Raw genomic sequence first — 16058 nt, 5'->3', positions numbered from 1 at the left:
GTAGGTTTCTGTATGTGCCTGTGGAAGCGGGTATTATGGAGGGATATACCAAATAAGTAAACATGGGAAGGCTGTTGGTTCAGGGAGAAATCCGATTGTCCATACTTGGAGTCAGGAAGGAATGCATGTGTCCCCTTATGAGATATGATTAGATGATATTTCACGGTGTTTGCCTTCCTCTGGATCAATAACTGCAAGTACAAATGTAGGATCAAGTATCTGTCTAAATTTAGCATGGGTTGAAATTGATGGACGCATGTCTTTTCAACCTCATCCGTGTCACTGTGGTGAGGAGACTTTGGGCCGGGGGTAGCACGTGCAAGGATTGGTATGTGGGTAAGGGCCAGGATTGGGAACATGTCGCCAAATTGGTGATGGGGTGCAATGTGAGAATGACCGCTGCCCACATGCTGCATTACTTTGTCCAGTGGCAGCCTGCCCGTGGGGAGTCAGACTGACCGCCCTTCTTGCACCGACACAGAATCACATTGGAAAGCTGCTTATTTTCATTTTTTTATTTCAGAACCGTACACAGGGAACACAAATACTAAACATATCTGTCAACACCCCCCCAAAAAAAATAATTGTGTGTATTTGTGCGTGTGTTTCATACCAAACACAGTAAAACATTATTCTTCTCCATTCTCAGGGCAGTTTACTTTATGTAATACATAGTGCAAAAATCTCAGTCTTTTGCATTAAGTGCGTTGCTTGTCAGGGAGGATCTGTTTTTAACACTTTCCCCTAAAGATGCATAGTTCCCTATATCCTGATACGGAGTATAGCACAGAGAGAGGGGGTAGTGGTGGGGTCAAAAAGGTGCTATTTGATTTATCGGTCAACAAGCGTGTTGTCATACACACTCCCACTGCATAATGCGACAGGTTATTCAGGGTGTAAATGTTTTGTTCACAATACACCTTTTTCTCCTGATGGGGTTACCTGGTACTTCTTTGCAAGGGTAAGGGGAAAGGTTCCAAAATATCCCTCTGGGAGGCCATTTTGTTAGACACACTTAATGACATCACAGGGAGGTCAGCAGCAGGCTCACATGGTCACTGTGTCCACGGGCAACTGAAAACAGCCACGTAAATAAAGCAAAATAGGACTTTCACAAAATAATTGGGGGATGACCTGTGTGCAGTCTCTGCACCCCATCTACCCCCCCAAACGCTCCGCATGCACGCCATGCGCTGGTGATTGATGGCACTGCAGGGGTTAATTGAGCCATGGCCGGAAAAGCCTCCAATGCATTGGAAAGGGATGAACAAAGCAATATGGTGCAGGCTCGCCCAGAAGCAGAGGGGTCAGTGAGAAAAGCGCTCGTCCCCCTTGTCCCTCCGCACAACACCTCCGCAGAGTGACAGCGGCACAAGAATGACAGGCGGGAACCCAGAGATGCACAGCTACTACAGAACTCGTGTGACGGGTTAAAGCGGGGGCCTCAAACTCAGTCCTCAAGGGCCACCAACATGCCAGCTTTTATGGCTATCCCTGCTTCAGCACAGGTGACTCAGTCGAAGACCTGTCGTAGACTGACCCTCCTGTGCTGAAGCAAGGATATCCATAAAAGCTGGCCCTTCACGACTGAGTTCGAGACCCCGTGGATTACACAGAAGGGGGAACACAAAAAGATGCCCGGATAAAAATGAAACGGGTTAGAAACAATGAAAAATACAAGTCTCATTGCTGTACATTTTCCAATTCTTTGGCTCTCGCTCTGGCAGTGGAAGAGTTAAGAGCGGACGGAGCACTAAAACCAGTTACTGGTTTGCTCCTTAATTGTACATCATTTCCACAAACACGGACAATACTATTCCGGAGCTTGGGCCCCGATTCAGAACACTGCCCCGCGCGGAGGCAGATTCAAGCCCCATCTGTTACAGCGGCGCTGGTCGCAGGCGTGAGGGGAAAAAGCTGTGAATCTCACAACTCAACACCTTCTCTGGCTGAGAAACCTGCAGCACGGCAGCTGAACCCAGCAGGTAAGAGGTCAAAACAGGGCACGAGACAGCGCTATTTCTATCATCATGCATCCTGAATACGTCATGACAGCTGCAATCGGAGAAACATACATTAAATACATTAATGCACACACGTCAACACACGCACTCGTACAGATGCACTCAGCCTTACAGACGCGCACACACATACAGACGCACACCCGCATACAGAGACGCGCAACCGCACACACACACACAACAGAATTCCTTCTTATTTGACTCCTGTACAGAGTTTGAATCCATTTGCACTCGCAGCGCTGCAGAAGCGCCCGTCCCGACTCAGTCTAACCTTTAACTACTGGCCAGAAGCAGAATTACGATGCATTCTCCATACCGTGAACTTCAGAGACTGCGCCACGTAATGTCCGTGTATAAATAGATCTCTATCGTCCTCAGCTATATACACCTTTATAAATACTCTCTCTGTAAGTCATTGAACTTCCTTTGCAGACGGGCGAGGGGAGCAGCGTCCTGCGATGGAGTTGAACACTTCAGGTTTTTAATGGCAGTGATATTGCATGGTCTCAGTCTTTGGGAAGAGAGGAAAGGACAACCCCCTTCCTCCCCCGTCCTCCTTTGCCCCGTCCCGCGAACACGTGGAATAACGGGAACCGAAAAATAGAACCCAACATGCTTGTATTTCGAAGCAAAACCCCTGTGTCTCCTTCACATGAACAAGGTGCTTAGGGGAGAAAATACACACATAAAAAATAAACAAAAAAACAAGCGCTCAATGTTAAGGATTTCATCGTCTCGACAAATAGTCTGAGTGGCGCGCCCTGTGGGGGGCAGTGGAGGCTGGCACAGATACTGAATGGTTGAGAGATACCGTGACTCCTTTGTGCCCGCAGCCTCCCTCTACTACGCCACGTACGTTTTCACCACCATCTGTATGGGTTTCTGACACACTGGGCATCGCTTGCGACCCTTCTGCAGGCCGCGGGCGCAGGGGAAGCAGGTGACCAAGTGGGCAGTGCGCCCATGCACCACACTGCCGTTGCGTGGGCGGCGTTGGCACAGCTGGCATGGCTCTAGGAGCGGACGGCTGGACTCCAGTGACACCTCCTCGGACTGGCGGCTGAGCAGAGTCTCTGTACTCTCAGAGAGGGATTTTCCGGCCAGGTCCAGCGGCTCCAGGGTAGGCGCTCTCAGTTTGGCGCCAGGGGCCCGCGGACGCACCATGGGGGCAGAGACCGTCCGACGGCAGTCAGGGATATCGATGCCGTCCTCGTCCTCTTGAGCGTTACCCTTCGTGGGAAGGGCGGGGGTGGAGAGGGTGTGGCTGAGGCGGGGACAATCCACGTACCAGTCCTTGCGCAGTGCCCAGCAGCGGAAGCAGTAACGCTTCACGGGCGAGTTAAACTTGTGGCACTTTGTGCACTGCCAACAGTCCTGTAGACAGAGACATGGGGCAGAGGCCGGCAACAGTCAAGATCTTATACCCATCAACATTGGCTAAAACACAGCATGCCACAGACAGGTGGCAGAGGTAAACCATGGGTCCTCCGCTCCAGTCCTCAAGACCCCCCCCCCCCCACAACAGGTCAGGTTTTAAGGATATGCCAGCTTCAGCACAGGTGGCCCAATACCTGTGCTGAAGCAGGGATATCCTTAAAACTAGCCCTATTGGGTGGTCTTGAGGGCTGGAGTTGAGAACCCCTGGAATAAACCACAACAAATAACAGACGGGGCAGAGGCCGGGACCGGTCAACATGTTACACACAGACCCATCAACAAGGGCTAAGCTACAATAATTTACTAGGCTCTGGATATGGGGGACGCTCGGAATAACCTGACCTCATGGCGCCCGACTCCCGCGTCTGACCCCGCGCCCCGCTGTGGGTCTTCAGACAGGGGCGGGGCAGCTTTGATTAAAACATTTTTTTTCCCCAAATTGTATATGTTGCCCATGTACGGAGCCGGGGACGAGTCAAAATCGTGCCAAGCCAGAGCAAAAACCGGCAAAGACACCATGGCCCATCATGACTTACGTGATGCTACTCCTCCGGACGCCTTGCGCCACCAAGTGTCTTCTGGAGTAGCATCACTTCGCAATGGGCTTTATGTACTAAGCAGTGCTAGAAGGCGTCTTCTGTAATAGCCGCGCTCAGCACTTTGTGGTCCTATACAGAGAGCCGGAACCCTGCAGAGGGAGGGGACATGGGAGACGCTTTATCAAGGTGACCCGGCTGCACGAGTGCAAAGGGTTACACACCTCGGCTGTGACGTCCGTGTCCGTATCGTCGCTCAGGCTCTGGGTGTCCTCCAGGTCGTCTCCATAAATCGTCAGCTCGATCACCTGAGTGGGGAGAGGGGACATTTTAGGGACAAGCGCGCCCGTGATGGCCGGTGTACTCCGGACACGCAGCCCGGGACGGACGGTGAATGCCGGGACATGGAGCTCGGCATCTCTAGGACAGGTTCACGGCGACAGAGCCGGCGATTAACCCTTCGAGCGCTGGAGAGGCCGCGGCAAAAGTGTGAAACCGCCACCGTGACCATGTGACCGCTCCTGGCCAGTGATCACACGGTCGCGAGGTCAATGATGATAGGAGCAGAAGAGTGGGCTCCTCTACCGATCCTGGTCTGACAGCCCGTGTTCAGCGTTCAACCGGACGCCACCTGCCCTAGGAACCAGCAAATAGCCCGCCACATAGCTAGAAGTCATGGGGCCTCTGGACCGCCAAACCCCATGACGGGGTAACTACATCATGGTGCACTCAATGGGGTTAATATGGGGACAGTCTGTGACCATCCCTGGAGACAGGAGCAGAGGTGCCGGTGATAAAGGGTTGCCTGGGTGTGGGAGCCGTGGTGAGGTATGTACCCCATCTCACCTTTGTGCTCTCGTTCTCTCCCGCCTCATCCCCCTCGCTTGCCGGAGGTGACTCCAGCGCCTCCACCTTCACCTCTACGTTGATCTGATCCGACCGGCAGTCGTTAAGGAACCAGAAGTCATCCGTGGTGTCGGACACGAGGGCCGTGTCTATGTCCTGCACAGGGAGGGGGGAGGAGGGGGGGAAGGGGTACCTTATTACACAGCTGCACCCCCCTGGCTAGATGAGTTGGGATGCACAAGGCAATGTCACTGGCTCCCCAAAAAAATCCATTTGTAAACAGTTTAGCCGGTTAACTGGCTTCTTAAATCTAACCATGCTAAAAGCAAAATATTTGGCTGCTCCGGTTTTTCCGGAAATTAAAGTTATTCGGGGTCTCTGAATGGGGGGCTCTGCCTGTGAATGGGGGGGCGTCAGCGCTCCTACCTGGTTGGAGGGGATGTCTGTGGATCCGTTACTCTGGGGGGTGTAATTCGGCCTCAGATTCCCCAGAAACCACCAGGGCAGACCAGCCCCGTCCCACTCCTCAAATACCAGGTCCAGGCGTGGATGCTTGGAACTGACCGGGGAGTCTCCGTCTGCGGGGTGGGAAAGATTGATATCAGGGTGAGCCTCCCCAACCAAGAGAGGGGGACAAGAGGCCCAGTGGCCTGCTGGGGAGGGGCAGAGAACCCGGGAGGTCCTGCTCAGCTTGTATGGTACACAACACAATGGGGATTTATTCATTAAAGCGTGATGGTTCCGATCGGGCACAATTGAATGGGAGTTTCCGTGCAGGTTAACCCTATCGGAACGATCGCAGTTCAAGGAATAACCCCTAATGTATCTGCTTATTTAAGTAAGAGATGTGGTCAGTGTCAGCTCCCAGTGACCAATAGCCATAAATTGCAGGCACTGGTGTGGGAAATAAATGGCACACAGTACATACGACAAAGCCATACTTGTGTGACGCTGCAGTCTATATACAATGCGGAGGGAAAAAGATTAGGAAAGAGGTTATTGCTCATTGGCTGTGATAATGCGCCACCCGGCTGTGCAAGCGATACACTCAAAGGGTCATGTGTCCCCTTGTGTGTGTCATCCTGCAGCGTGAGGGACAGGTTGTATAGATAGGTCCCTTCTGTGTCACCCTGCAGTGTGAGGGACAGACTGCATAGGCCACATGTCCCTTCTGTATGCATCACCCTGCATCGCCCCGGAGCTAGCAGGCAGATTATTTGGAACACCGACCTCTTGCCCCGTGTTACCCAGACCTAAACCAGAACCTCAGGGTGACACAGCGACAACACTTGCTGGGCTTCAGATCTAAATCCGCTCAGCGCTGACCTACAGGAACTCGACAAGCAGACGCCGCGTCCTGAGCTCACCTTCCGCAGGATGCTTGCGAGAAGAAAACGCCGCTCCGGTGTCACGGTCACCTCCCTCCCGGCTCTCTGCCACGTCGGTTCCTTCGTCCGGCCCCTGTGCAGACGGAAGAAAATGGAGGGGGTGGCAATGAACGGCTCTGGGCTGTGGCTTTATATAGGAAGAGATGCAGCAATTCTGTACCGGCCGCCCGCATCCCCGGCACAGGTCGGCCTACGCCCTTCTGTAACGCAAGCCCACAAGGGGCTTAGCGAAAGCAAAGTGACCCCCTCCCCACGACACAGGACGCTTAGGTTTCCCAACATTGGGATTGTTGGGGTCAAGTTATTCGAATGATGGGAGTCTGTGAAAGATGCGTTTGCTCACATTAAGTGCACTGAAATCATGCATTTTTACACCAAAACTGTGACACCAACAGGGAAATAAAGAAAACAAAGAATTCTGTGGGTGTCACGGACATTAGACTGGAAGCTGTTCAGGAAAGGAACTTTTAAGCACGCCATTTAAAACGCTGACTTCGCTGTTAGCACTGACAAAAAAAAAGGGGGGGGGGGGGCTTGATAACGTGAATGCACTTTTAACACCTTCACCTCCGCAGCGGTCTGCAATATAACCTGGCCGGGGAAGAGGCATGTACAGAAGGAACAGAGCCTGGCGGGCCAGTCCCAGAACTGCTGCATCGCTCACACGCGTGGGGAGCTGCGGGAGGATTACGGGAGCAGAGAAGGATCACTCTGTCCCTGCTCCGTGGACTCCAGTGGAACCTGAACGGTTTCTGAAAGAGAGGTCTGGAGGTCCCACGTCGGCAGGTACAGAGAAGGGGAGGCTCTGTACAAAGGTAACATACACTGGTGTTTACCTTCTGCCGCTCCAAACCGCGGGTATCCTGCGTTTGGTCTCGTGAGGGACTCTCAGCAGCATCTGTAAAGCGGGTAAAAGAACAAAAAAAAAAACCCTATCCCGGTAATATCCGTTCTTAGAATCTGTGCGGAGCAAACCGCTGCCACGCGGGAGGGGGGCGGACACCACACACCCGCTGCCACGCGGGAGGGGGGGGGCGGACACCACACACCCGCTGCCACGCGGGAGGTGGGCAGAGACTGCAAACCCGCTATTACAGCAAGTAGTGTCTGTAAGGCATGGGTGGCAACTCCAGTTCAAGGGCCGCCAACAGGTCAGGTTTTCAGGATATTCCTGTTTCAGCACAGATGGCTCAGTCAAAGACTGAGCCACCTATGCTGAAGCAGGCATATCCTGAAAACCTGACCTGTTGGCTGCCCTTGAGAACAGGAGCTGCCCACCCATGCAGTAAGGTCAAAACACTTACTACAGGTAAACCGGGCCAAAAGGGAACGCTTCTGAGAGGGGAATCTGCAGAAGGATGAGACTTCCTAATGGCGAGTAAATATATGGAGGGCATTTAAAAATGGTTGCCCAGTCCTGGCTTATAACTTTTTTGGTTATAGGTTCTATGTAGCTCTACGCCGCGCTAATAGTGCCGGCGATGGCGACGCTGCGGCTAAACAAATGTATTGCCGCCGTCGCGTGCGCTTATAGTAGACGCGACGGCTTGGTCGAGATCGCTGGAAGTCAAGTCAATTTGATTTTTCCAGCGACCGCAACGTCACCGGCACTAGCAGCGCAGCCCTAGGCAGCTGCCTCGAAATCCCAAATGCAAAAGCGATGATGATCTCAGCAATTACAGGGTTAGATTTAATTATCCACCAATGTTTGCTGCAACTCCAGCCCAATCACAGCCGTGAACATTAACCCGCACACCGCAGAATTTCTCCCTGGTCCCTGTAGGGCAGGGGCGGCCAACTCCAGTCCTCAAAGGCCACCAACAGGTCAGGTTTTAAGGAGATCCCTGCTTCAGCACAGGTGGCTTTGTCGAAGACTGCACCACCTGTGCTGAAGCAGGATATCCTAAAAAGCGGACGTGTTGGTGGCCCTTGAGGACTAGTCTAGGGCAATGATAATCACACCCCTACCCCATACCAAGTTATTTAACCTGCTTAATGCTGTTCAAAGGGCTCTGGCCCTGAAATGGTTAAGCAGGCAGAGAAACTTTGTTAATATGTAAATACAAAAAACTTTAATGTGTGCCCCCTACACACATACTCCAACATCAAACACGCATCTTACACGGCTCCCACTCACGTACGCCTCCAACACGCAAATGCATAGTAGGCAGAATGTACAGATGAGGCTGACCAGGTTTCTACACGTGGATCCCCCCCCCCCCCCGCCTGCCGCTATTAAGTGTAAGCTCGCTTAAAGCTCCAGCTTCCTCAGCGCAAAGCACGTTACTCGGATACGAGGCCCTGTGGGTATTTACCTGTGCAAGAGACAGAATGCAGGTTCTTCTTCAGCATATCGTACAGGGGGCTGCAACGGGAGGGGGTACAGGATTCAGGAGGAGGAACACAGAAGGGGCAAAGTGGGCAATACATGATATCCATGGTTACCTACTAACTACCCATCAAATCGGGAGATGTGACCGTAAACTAAAGTAAAAAAGAAAGATTGAGAAAAAGCCAAGTACTCACCCGAAAATAAAGTGTATTTCTATATTCTGTACTAAAGGGGATTAGAAGAGGTACAGGACACCACCACAATATGCTGCAGATCAATTTATTCATGCAAATAAAAAGCGAAGTAAAAGATCAGTCTCACTCACAAGTAAAGCGTTTCACTCGAGCACAAGGACATGACATAAGCAACAGCGACGCCGCCTCCTTACAGCGGCAATCTCCTCCGTGCTGCGGTCTCACCCGCTGGATCTGCTCCGGGCGACGCTCGAGCCGACGTGCATGCGTTCCTTCCGGGTGACGGTGCGGAGTAGCCGAGGTGATGCCTCAGCGTCTCTGTGGAGCTCCAGTTGAACTTTGCGTTCTCCTTAGGCCTGAGGAGGCTGCTCCGCTGGCTTGCACGCCATGTCCTTGTGCTTGAGTGTAAGCACTTTGCTTGTGAAATTGATCATTTACTTTGCTTTGATTTGTATGAATACATTGATCTGCGCCATATTGTTTCGCGGCGGCTTCTGGCGGAAGGTTGAGTCATGGCGAAGTGCCGGCGGTCATTTCATCGCGGCGAAACAGCCAAGTGTCCTAGAGCACCGTGTGACCCGACATACTCCTCCAATCCAGTGTGCATATTAGGTTGTTTTTACTGCTTTCACCCATTTCTACATTCTGTACCCAGTTTGATAAATGCCCTCCCAGTGTGTACAATGATGTCTAAAAAGGGATTTTAAAGTCTCCAGGCTGCAAGTCCGGGGCAATTAAATAGCCCCAAATGTATTAAGAAAATATTTTCCTGCTGCAACCGCTGGGATTTGTATCTTTGAGAAACCTGGCCATGTACTTTTCAGCCCGCTTTGTCCACTGATTAAAAACCCCCCACCGAATCCCAGCATTCCTATGGATGAAACGGCGGCCATTTAACTCTAGCAGCAGGAATCTCTGGCGTGCGACAGTGTAAAACAAGAAAGGATCGAGTCGCTGCCCTCAATGCATCACCGAGAAGTGCCATTAGCAAAAAAGTATTTTATTTGCATGAAGGATGGCGTCTTTCCATTAACCGTTACAGATCTGCGCCCAAGAAAACCGGCTGCACTATAAAATACGGTATGTGGCTTTGATCCAAAAGTTTGCAACAAGATCGCTTCACGCCGGGAAGTCATCAGCATTACACGTTCCATTCCTTTCCATTACTTTTGCTTTCAGAATACAATCAAACTTTTACATTTTATTTTTTTAAGTCGCAGAGCTGCTACTCGCCGCTTAAAAGTGAAACAGCACATTTTGAACAATTTGTACTGTTTGCTAGAACGTGTGGCTTCAGAAGATTCGTAGATTTGCAGGTTTCAAACTGCGGAGGCATGAATCCCCCGACCTCATTCACCCACTGCATACGTCAGGGGGGCGATCAACTCCAGTCCTGGAGACCCCCCAGAACAGGTCTTCAAGATATCGCAGCTTCAGCACAGGTGGCTCAATCTGTGACTCAGTCGAAGACTGAGACACTGATTGAGTCACCTTTGCTGAAGCAAAGATATCCTTCAACCTGACCTGGGGGGGGGGGGGGGGTCTTGAGGACTGGAGTTCAGCCCCCCTGGCATAGAGCACTGTTTACACAGCTGCGGTAAAGGAGCAGTTGTTACCATGCTGCAGTTACAGCGGCTGCCGGCACCCTCTAACCAACGCGCTTAGAAAGGGAGCTGCTGATCTGCAGGAGGTTACAGGGGATTAGTTGTATGGCAGACGTGTGATGAGGTTACTTGTAGTAAGGTGAGTGATGCACATTTCGGGAGGGGAGCGAGAGGTACTAACCTGGGATCCTTGACGGAAAAGCTTGTGATGCCCAGTAACACCCCGAGCTCATCATCGCCGCAGTTGACAATGTGCTGGTGTTGCTTGTCGTAAAGCTGCTTCACCATGATATACTGTCCCAGGTAATGCATCACCTATAGAGACACAGGTGACATAAGATCATGAGATATTATGTATTTTAATCCAACTGGTGATTCAGGGGTTAATGGTGCAACAATTTGTGTTTAAAAATACAATATATTGGGGTTATGACAGGTCAAGACCTTTGTGTCTGTGCGCGCTTCAAAGAGAACGTAATTGCGGGGCCCTGTCTTGGATGGCCCACTAAAAGTGACACACGTGGGGTTTCATAAACACAAACCAGATACTATTCTGTCAGCCTCAAAGAAGCCTCAACGTCCGTGAATAATTACTGGCACATTCCAGAGAGGTGACACAAGTTATGCTTTCATTGGAGGACTTTATTAAAAATGAGAATATCATGTCACGTCATCTACTGTACATACTAAATGTAACAAGACCAATGCATGGGTAAAAGGTGCCAGACATATCAATTTGTCCCTCAAACGTAGGATTACGACGGTCCTACTTAGCCTTGTTGCGTCCATCATGAGCGCCTTAATCTATTGATCTCACTCACGTATGTCTAGGAATTAGGGAAGAGAAGTTATGAGTGTGCTTATATACCGAGGCACGGTTTAAACGTCGTTTGTAGCCGTTTTTTACTCTGTCGTAAAACTGTCAATCTCGCAGCTGATTTACGACAGGGGTGGGCTTATGTTGTTTCAATGGGCAAAAATAGGATATAAATCTGAGTACGGTTAATGAAAATCAGATTTCAACAGGTGTGTTTTGGACCAAACACATGATTTCTCATCTTCCTGCACCAGTGACCGCTCTGGGAGAAAACCTATGACATTTGGTAATGTACTGTACAGTGATTTCTATTTTATCCTGTTATTTTAAGAAACGGTTATAAACAGGGGCCCGAGACCCTGGCAGATATTAATTTTACATCGTTTATTTGCATAATTTCTCAGGTGGTGGAAGCGTATAGATATGATTGCAATTGAGTAAGGGGTTAATATTAACTCATTAAAAGTATCTTGTAGAGGAGAAAGGTGAGTTGCCTAGAGTAGCCGTGTGTATTAACCCTGGTTGCATATCTAAGTCACGTGCTCACTTACGTGCTGTTCGTGACAGATGGTATATGGGGACGGAGTGAAGGGAGATATTGTTCATTTGAGGGACCTTTGCAAAGGTGAAAAGTGGGACTGCTTGCGAGCTGTGCATTAACCCTTGTTCCGTATGCTGATCCCATGCTCACAGGTATGCCGTACGTGACAATAGGCATAACAGGGTATTCTATACTGTCCCAGGCAATGCATCACCTATAGCGGCACACAGGCATATCAGTGTGCTATCCACGGTACCAGGTAAAGCATGCCATATAGGAAGAGAGGGGGGGAAAAGCCCCCAGTCCAGGAGAAATACCCGAGCACGGAGACATTAAGATCTAGAGGTATCTTTAATCTCTCATCCTTCAAGATAGATATACAATTGTGCAATGTCCTTTCCAAAGGTCTTACATTTGCTCCGACAGCTAACCCTTCGGCGTTCGAGCTATATGTAGATCTTCAAAAATATTTGAGGAAATTGACATTGCACAGGCATTTTGCAAATTGTAAAGACGTGGGAAGTAATGAAGCTGAACCTCTGCCAGTGGCTACAAATCTATATAGTGATCCCACTGACTAACAAATATACTGTATAGGGATTTAACTAGCCCGTTTCAAGAAAATCACACTAGTAGCCAAACTACTGATCTTAAAGTCTTCCATTCAGGTTACAAACCGAAATCTATTTTTTATCCCCATCATTCTAGAGGACAATATGTTGAGTTGTTTGGTAAACTGCTTGAACATGATTTTAGGCAGATTTGCACGCAGGCCTCGCTAAAGAGAAATGGTCACTTTAATATGACATCTAGTGAAGCTATGTCTATAAAGAATTTGCGGACAAATATTAATATCGTAGTCCGTGAGGCAGACAAAGGGGGGGGGGGGGGCGTTGTCTTGCAAGACAGACATGATTATTGTTCTGAAGCTGAACGACTCTTGTCTGATCTGAAATCCTATAAAAAGCTCAAAAAAAAGATCCCACAGCTGAATATCTCATTTCTCTCAAAGAGCTACTAGACGAGGCTTTTGCACAAGGCCTTTTGAAGAAAACGGAATATGAATTTCTATTTATTCCTTTTCCCACTGTCCCAATATATTATCATATTCCAAAAATTCACAAATCCTTTACTAATCCTCCAGGACGCCCCATTATATCGGGTATCAATTCACTTACGTCCAATTTATCCCAGTATTTAGATTGTTATTTACAGCCCTTGGTTACGGAGTTGCCGTCTTATCTTAAAAGATACCACAGCGGTTATACAGTTATTACAACAAACCCCGTGGAAGACTGGCTATAGACTGGCCACTTAGATGTTCAATCATTATATACGTGCATCCCCCACCAGGCGGTCTGCGCAGCGGTCCAGTTCTTTTTGGACTCTTGTAAACTGATAGAACCAATACAGATTGAGTTCCTATTACGATCAATAGAGTTCATACTAACTCATAACTATTTTCTTTTTTAATCTGAATATTATTTGCAAATACTTGGTACCGCCATGGGTACCAAATTCGCCCCGTCATTCGCAAATTTGTATATGGGGTGGTGGGAAAAATCAACTGTGGCCGAAGCACCTCCTCCACAGTTAATCATGTGGAGGAGGTATATAGATGATATCATCATCATCATCATCATCATCATCTGGGATGGTGATGAAGCTTCCCTTCTTTATTATGTTGTTCAATTGAATGATAATACATTCAATTTAAAATTCAGTGGAGAAAATAGTGATTCACTCGTACATTACCTTGACCTTGAAATTTTCATTGAGCTTGATCAGATTTGTACTAAGACCTATTTCAAGGAAACTAATGTGAACTCATATATTCACCCCTCTAGTTGCCATTTCAAACCCTGGATTGAGAACATACTGTTCAATCAATTTGTACGGTTGAAAAGAAATCGTACCCATGAGGGGCATTTCCAAACCCAGGCGTTGTTTTTAAAAGAAAGATTTTTGCAGAAAGAGTATGACAAAAATCTTATAGATCAAGCCATGCATAAAGTTAACCTCGCTAAAAGAAAAAATCTGTTAAAATATAAAAGAAAAAAGCCTAAAAGAAATGATTACAAAAAGGGAGTAGCAAATTTGACAACACACAATGGGGCGGACACCACACTTACATCAGATGAGGTTACTATTGCCAGCCAGACAAAGAGTGGTAACTTTCCAGTGTTCATTACCCAATTCAATGACAAACATAAGGCCAAACAAAGGGCAATTTGTAAACACTGGAATGTTCTCTCTAGATCCAGTATTGGGTTCACTTGTTCAATCTAGACCAAAAATCTTGTATAAAAGAGCACAGAATGTAAAAAGGATTGCTGGCTCCCAGCCTGCTGCCCTCTGACCGTGCTAATGATGGTACTATGAGATCGCATTTGGGACTAAGGGGCAATTAGAAATGTAGCAAATGTAAAGTGTGCCCCAACTTGTTACCCAAAAAATAGGTAGTTTCTTTTGCTACTAAACAGTTTTAAAATTCACAATTTCATTAATTGTTCCACTACCCATGTGGTCTGTTTATCGCAATGTTCTGTAAATGTGGGTTTCAATATATTGGCAAAACCAAAAGGAGCATGAAAATTCCAATAATGGAACATATGAGAAATATTAGAAATGTTCAGAAATTAATTGACAAAAACCTGCCCTTAACCCACCTCTTAAAACACTTTAAGGATACTTATCGGTGTGATCCTAGTGGCATATCCTTTATGGGGATTGAAGTTCACACACCAGACAAAAGACTGGGTAATAGAGAGCTCCGGTTAAGTAGAAGGGAACAATACTGGATCTATACTATGCAATCCAGACATCCTCAGGGATTGAATGATTACATAGAGTTGGTTCCCTTTCTTAAAGTGTAGAACATTATCTTGGGTGGCTTTCTCATTTTAAATGGTGATCCCCTTTTCTTTGTCAATTAGAGTTTACATATAATTGATTGTGTTTTTTTATTCAACTGCTTTTTTTATTTAACTGTTTTTTTAAAATGTAGAGTTTTTAAAATACTACGTTTTTAAATATCATGTTTTTAAGTACTTAAGTGTTTTTTAATATTCAGTGTGTGTTTTTGTGTGTTACTATTTCCCGTGCAGGGGTTTTAACATGTGCTAAATAAGAATGTTAAAATAGGTCAATTGCATTATCTTGTTGCTACTTGCATTGGTTAAGCTCAAAGGACACTGAACCCTGACAGGGTTAAAATTCGGATTGTTTTGGTGGTCTTGGTTTGCTGATGGCAGCCGTAAGATCAGAATGGGTCATTGCAGCTGGTGGTTAATATTTGCCACTCATTCAGGCATCCATTGGCTGCGGTGTGTTATAGAACTCCAGGGGCAGCGTCATCACGTGACCTCCTGACGAAGCACTACGTGCGAAACGCGTAGAGGTCACGTGAGACTGTTCCCGTGGAGTTCTACCGGCGGAGGCTGTGCAGGATCACTCGTGTCTCTGCTGCCTGGTACGTAAACAGATTGGGTCCGGACCCCTTCTTTTGGCTGCACAGTGTTGATGCGTTGTGTTCCTGTCCCCCTCCCAGTGTATATGTCTGTACTGATCCTACTATTGGGGTTATTAATAAACTAGTTTGTGTCCTTCAGTGCGCCTATCTGCCTATTTTCTTTTCTATTAGGATAACCATACCATACTAAAAGAACAACCTACAGACAGAACTACCTATGATGAACTAATGCCCTAGGTAATGCAGAACATTTAATCTAACTATATTCCATGCAAACCATAATCTATACATAAAGAAAGCATATACTGTCCAAGACAGTGCATGGCCTATAAGAGATACAGATTGTTGTTTTATTTGAAGTGAAACTTCTTTAGTGGCACCTCTGATGGGATAAAACTGGATAGATGGGGGGCGAAATGTGAAACGGAAGTGACGTCACGTAATGGACGCCGCTCCGCTCACACGCCCCCTGTCACATGTGGTGGCGGCGGCGGCGATAGCCGCCGGCGCCGCTCCTAATCGCCGCCGCACCCCTCACCCTCCCACACACCCCTCACCCTCCCACACACACAACCCACACCCAGTTGCTCACATGCGGCGGCAATAGCCGCCGCTCCTAACTGCCACGGCGCCGCTGTTCCGCCGCCATGCCGCGCGCCACGCATGCGCAGACCCGCCCGCTGCCATGCCGATGGACAGGAGGAGGGAGGCCGGCGCCGCTCCTAACAGCCTGGGAATAGGGTGGTTTGAGCGCGCCGCCGGGGGGTGGGGAAGGGGGGAGCTTGAGCGCGCCGCCGGGGGGTGGGGGGTTATCTGCTCAGAAGACTCAGACTGAGCCCCCCGGGTCCGCAGCTCTGTCGGGGGTGGGGG

At 48.6% G+C, this 16058-nt stretch overlaps 1 protein-coding gene across 3 annotated transcripts in view; it reads right to left on the bottom strand.

The window, feature by feature from the left end:
- The window catches only part of MDM4 (MDM4 regulator of p53), a 33622-nt gene that overhangs the window by 10555 nt on the left and 7009 nt on the right, over window positions 1-16058 (bottom strand). The window contains exons 4-11 of one of the 3 annotated variants that reach the window (XM_075613719.1): window positions 10540-10673; window positions 8544-8593; window positions 7053-7126; window positions 6208-6301; window positions 5267-5418; window positions 4841-4996; window positions 4219-4302; window positions 501-3395 (exon numbers count right to left, since the gene is read on the bottom strand). In XM_075613719.1, the coding sequence (XP_075469834.1) occupies window positions 2865-3395; window positions 4219-4302; window positions 4841-4996; window positions 5267-5418; window positions 6208-6301; window positions 7053-7126; window positions 8544-8593; window positions 10540-10673 (1275 nt within the window). In that variant the 3' untranslated portion in view covers window positions 501-2864. Of the gene's footprint in view, window positions 1-500; window positions 3396-4218; window positions 4303-4840; window positions 4997-5266; window positions 5419-6207; window positions 6302-7052; window positions 7127-8543; window positions 8594-10539; window positions 10674-16058 lie in introns of those variants that run through there. The other 2 variants (XM_075613718.1, XM_075613720.1) reach the window with 2 other exon arrangements.

Source organism: Ascaphus truei, chromosome 9 (genome assembly GCF_040206685.1).
Source record: "Ascaphus truei isolate aAscTru1 chromosome 9, aAscTru1.hap1, whole genome shotgun sequence".
NCBI classification, from domain to species: domain Eukaryota; kingdom Metazoa; phylum Chordata; class Amphibia; order Anura; family Ascaphidae; genus Ascaphus; species Ascaphus truei.
The sequence above is the reverse complement of the archived record's forward strand: the minus strand, read 5'-3'. Positions and strand labels throughout refer to the sequence as shown.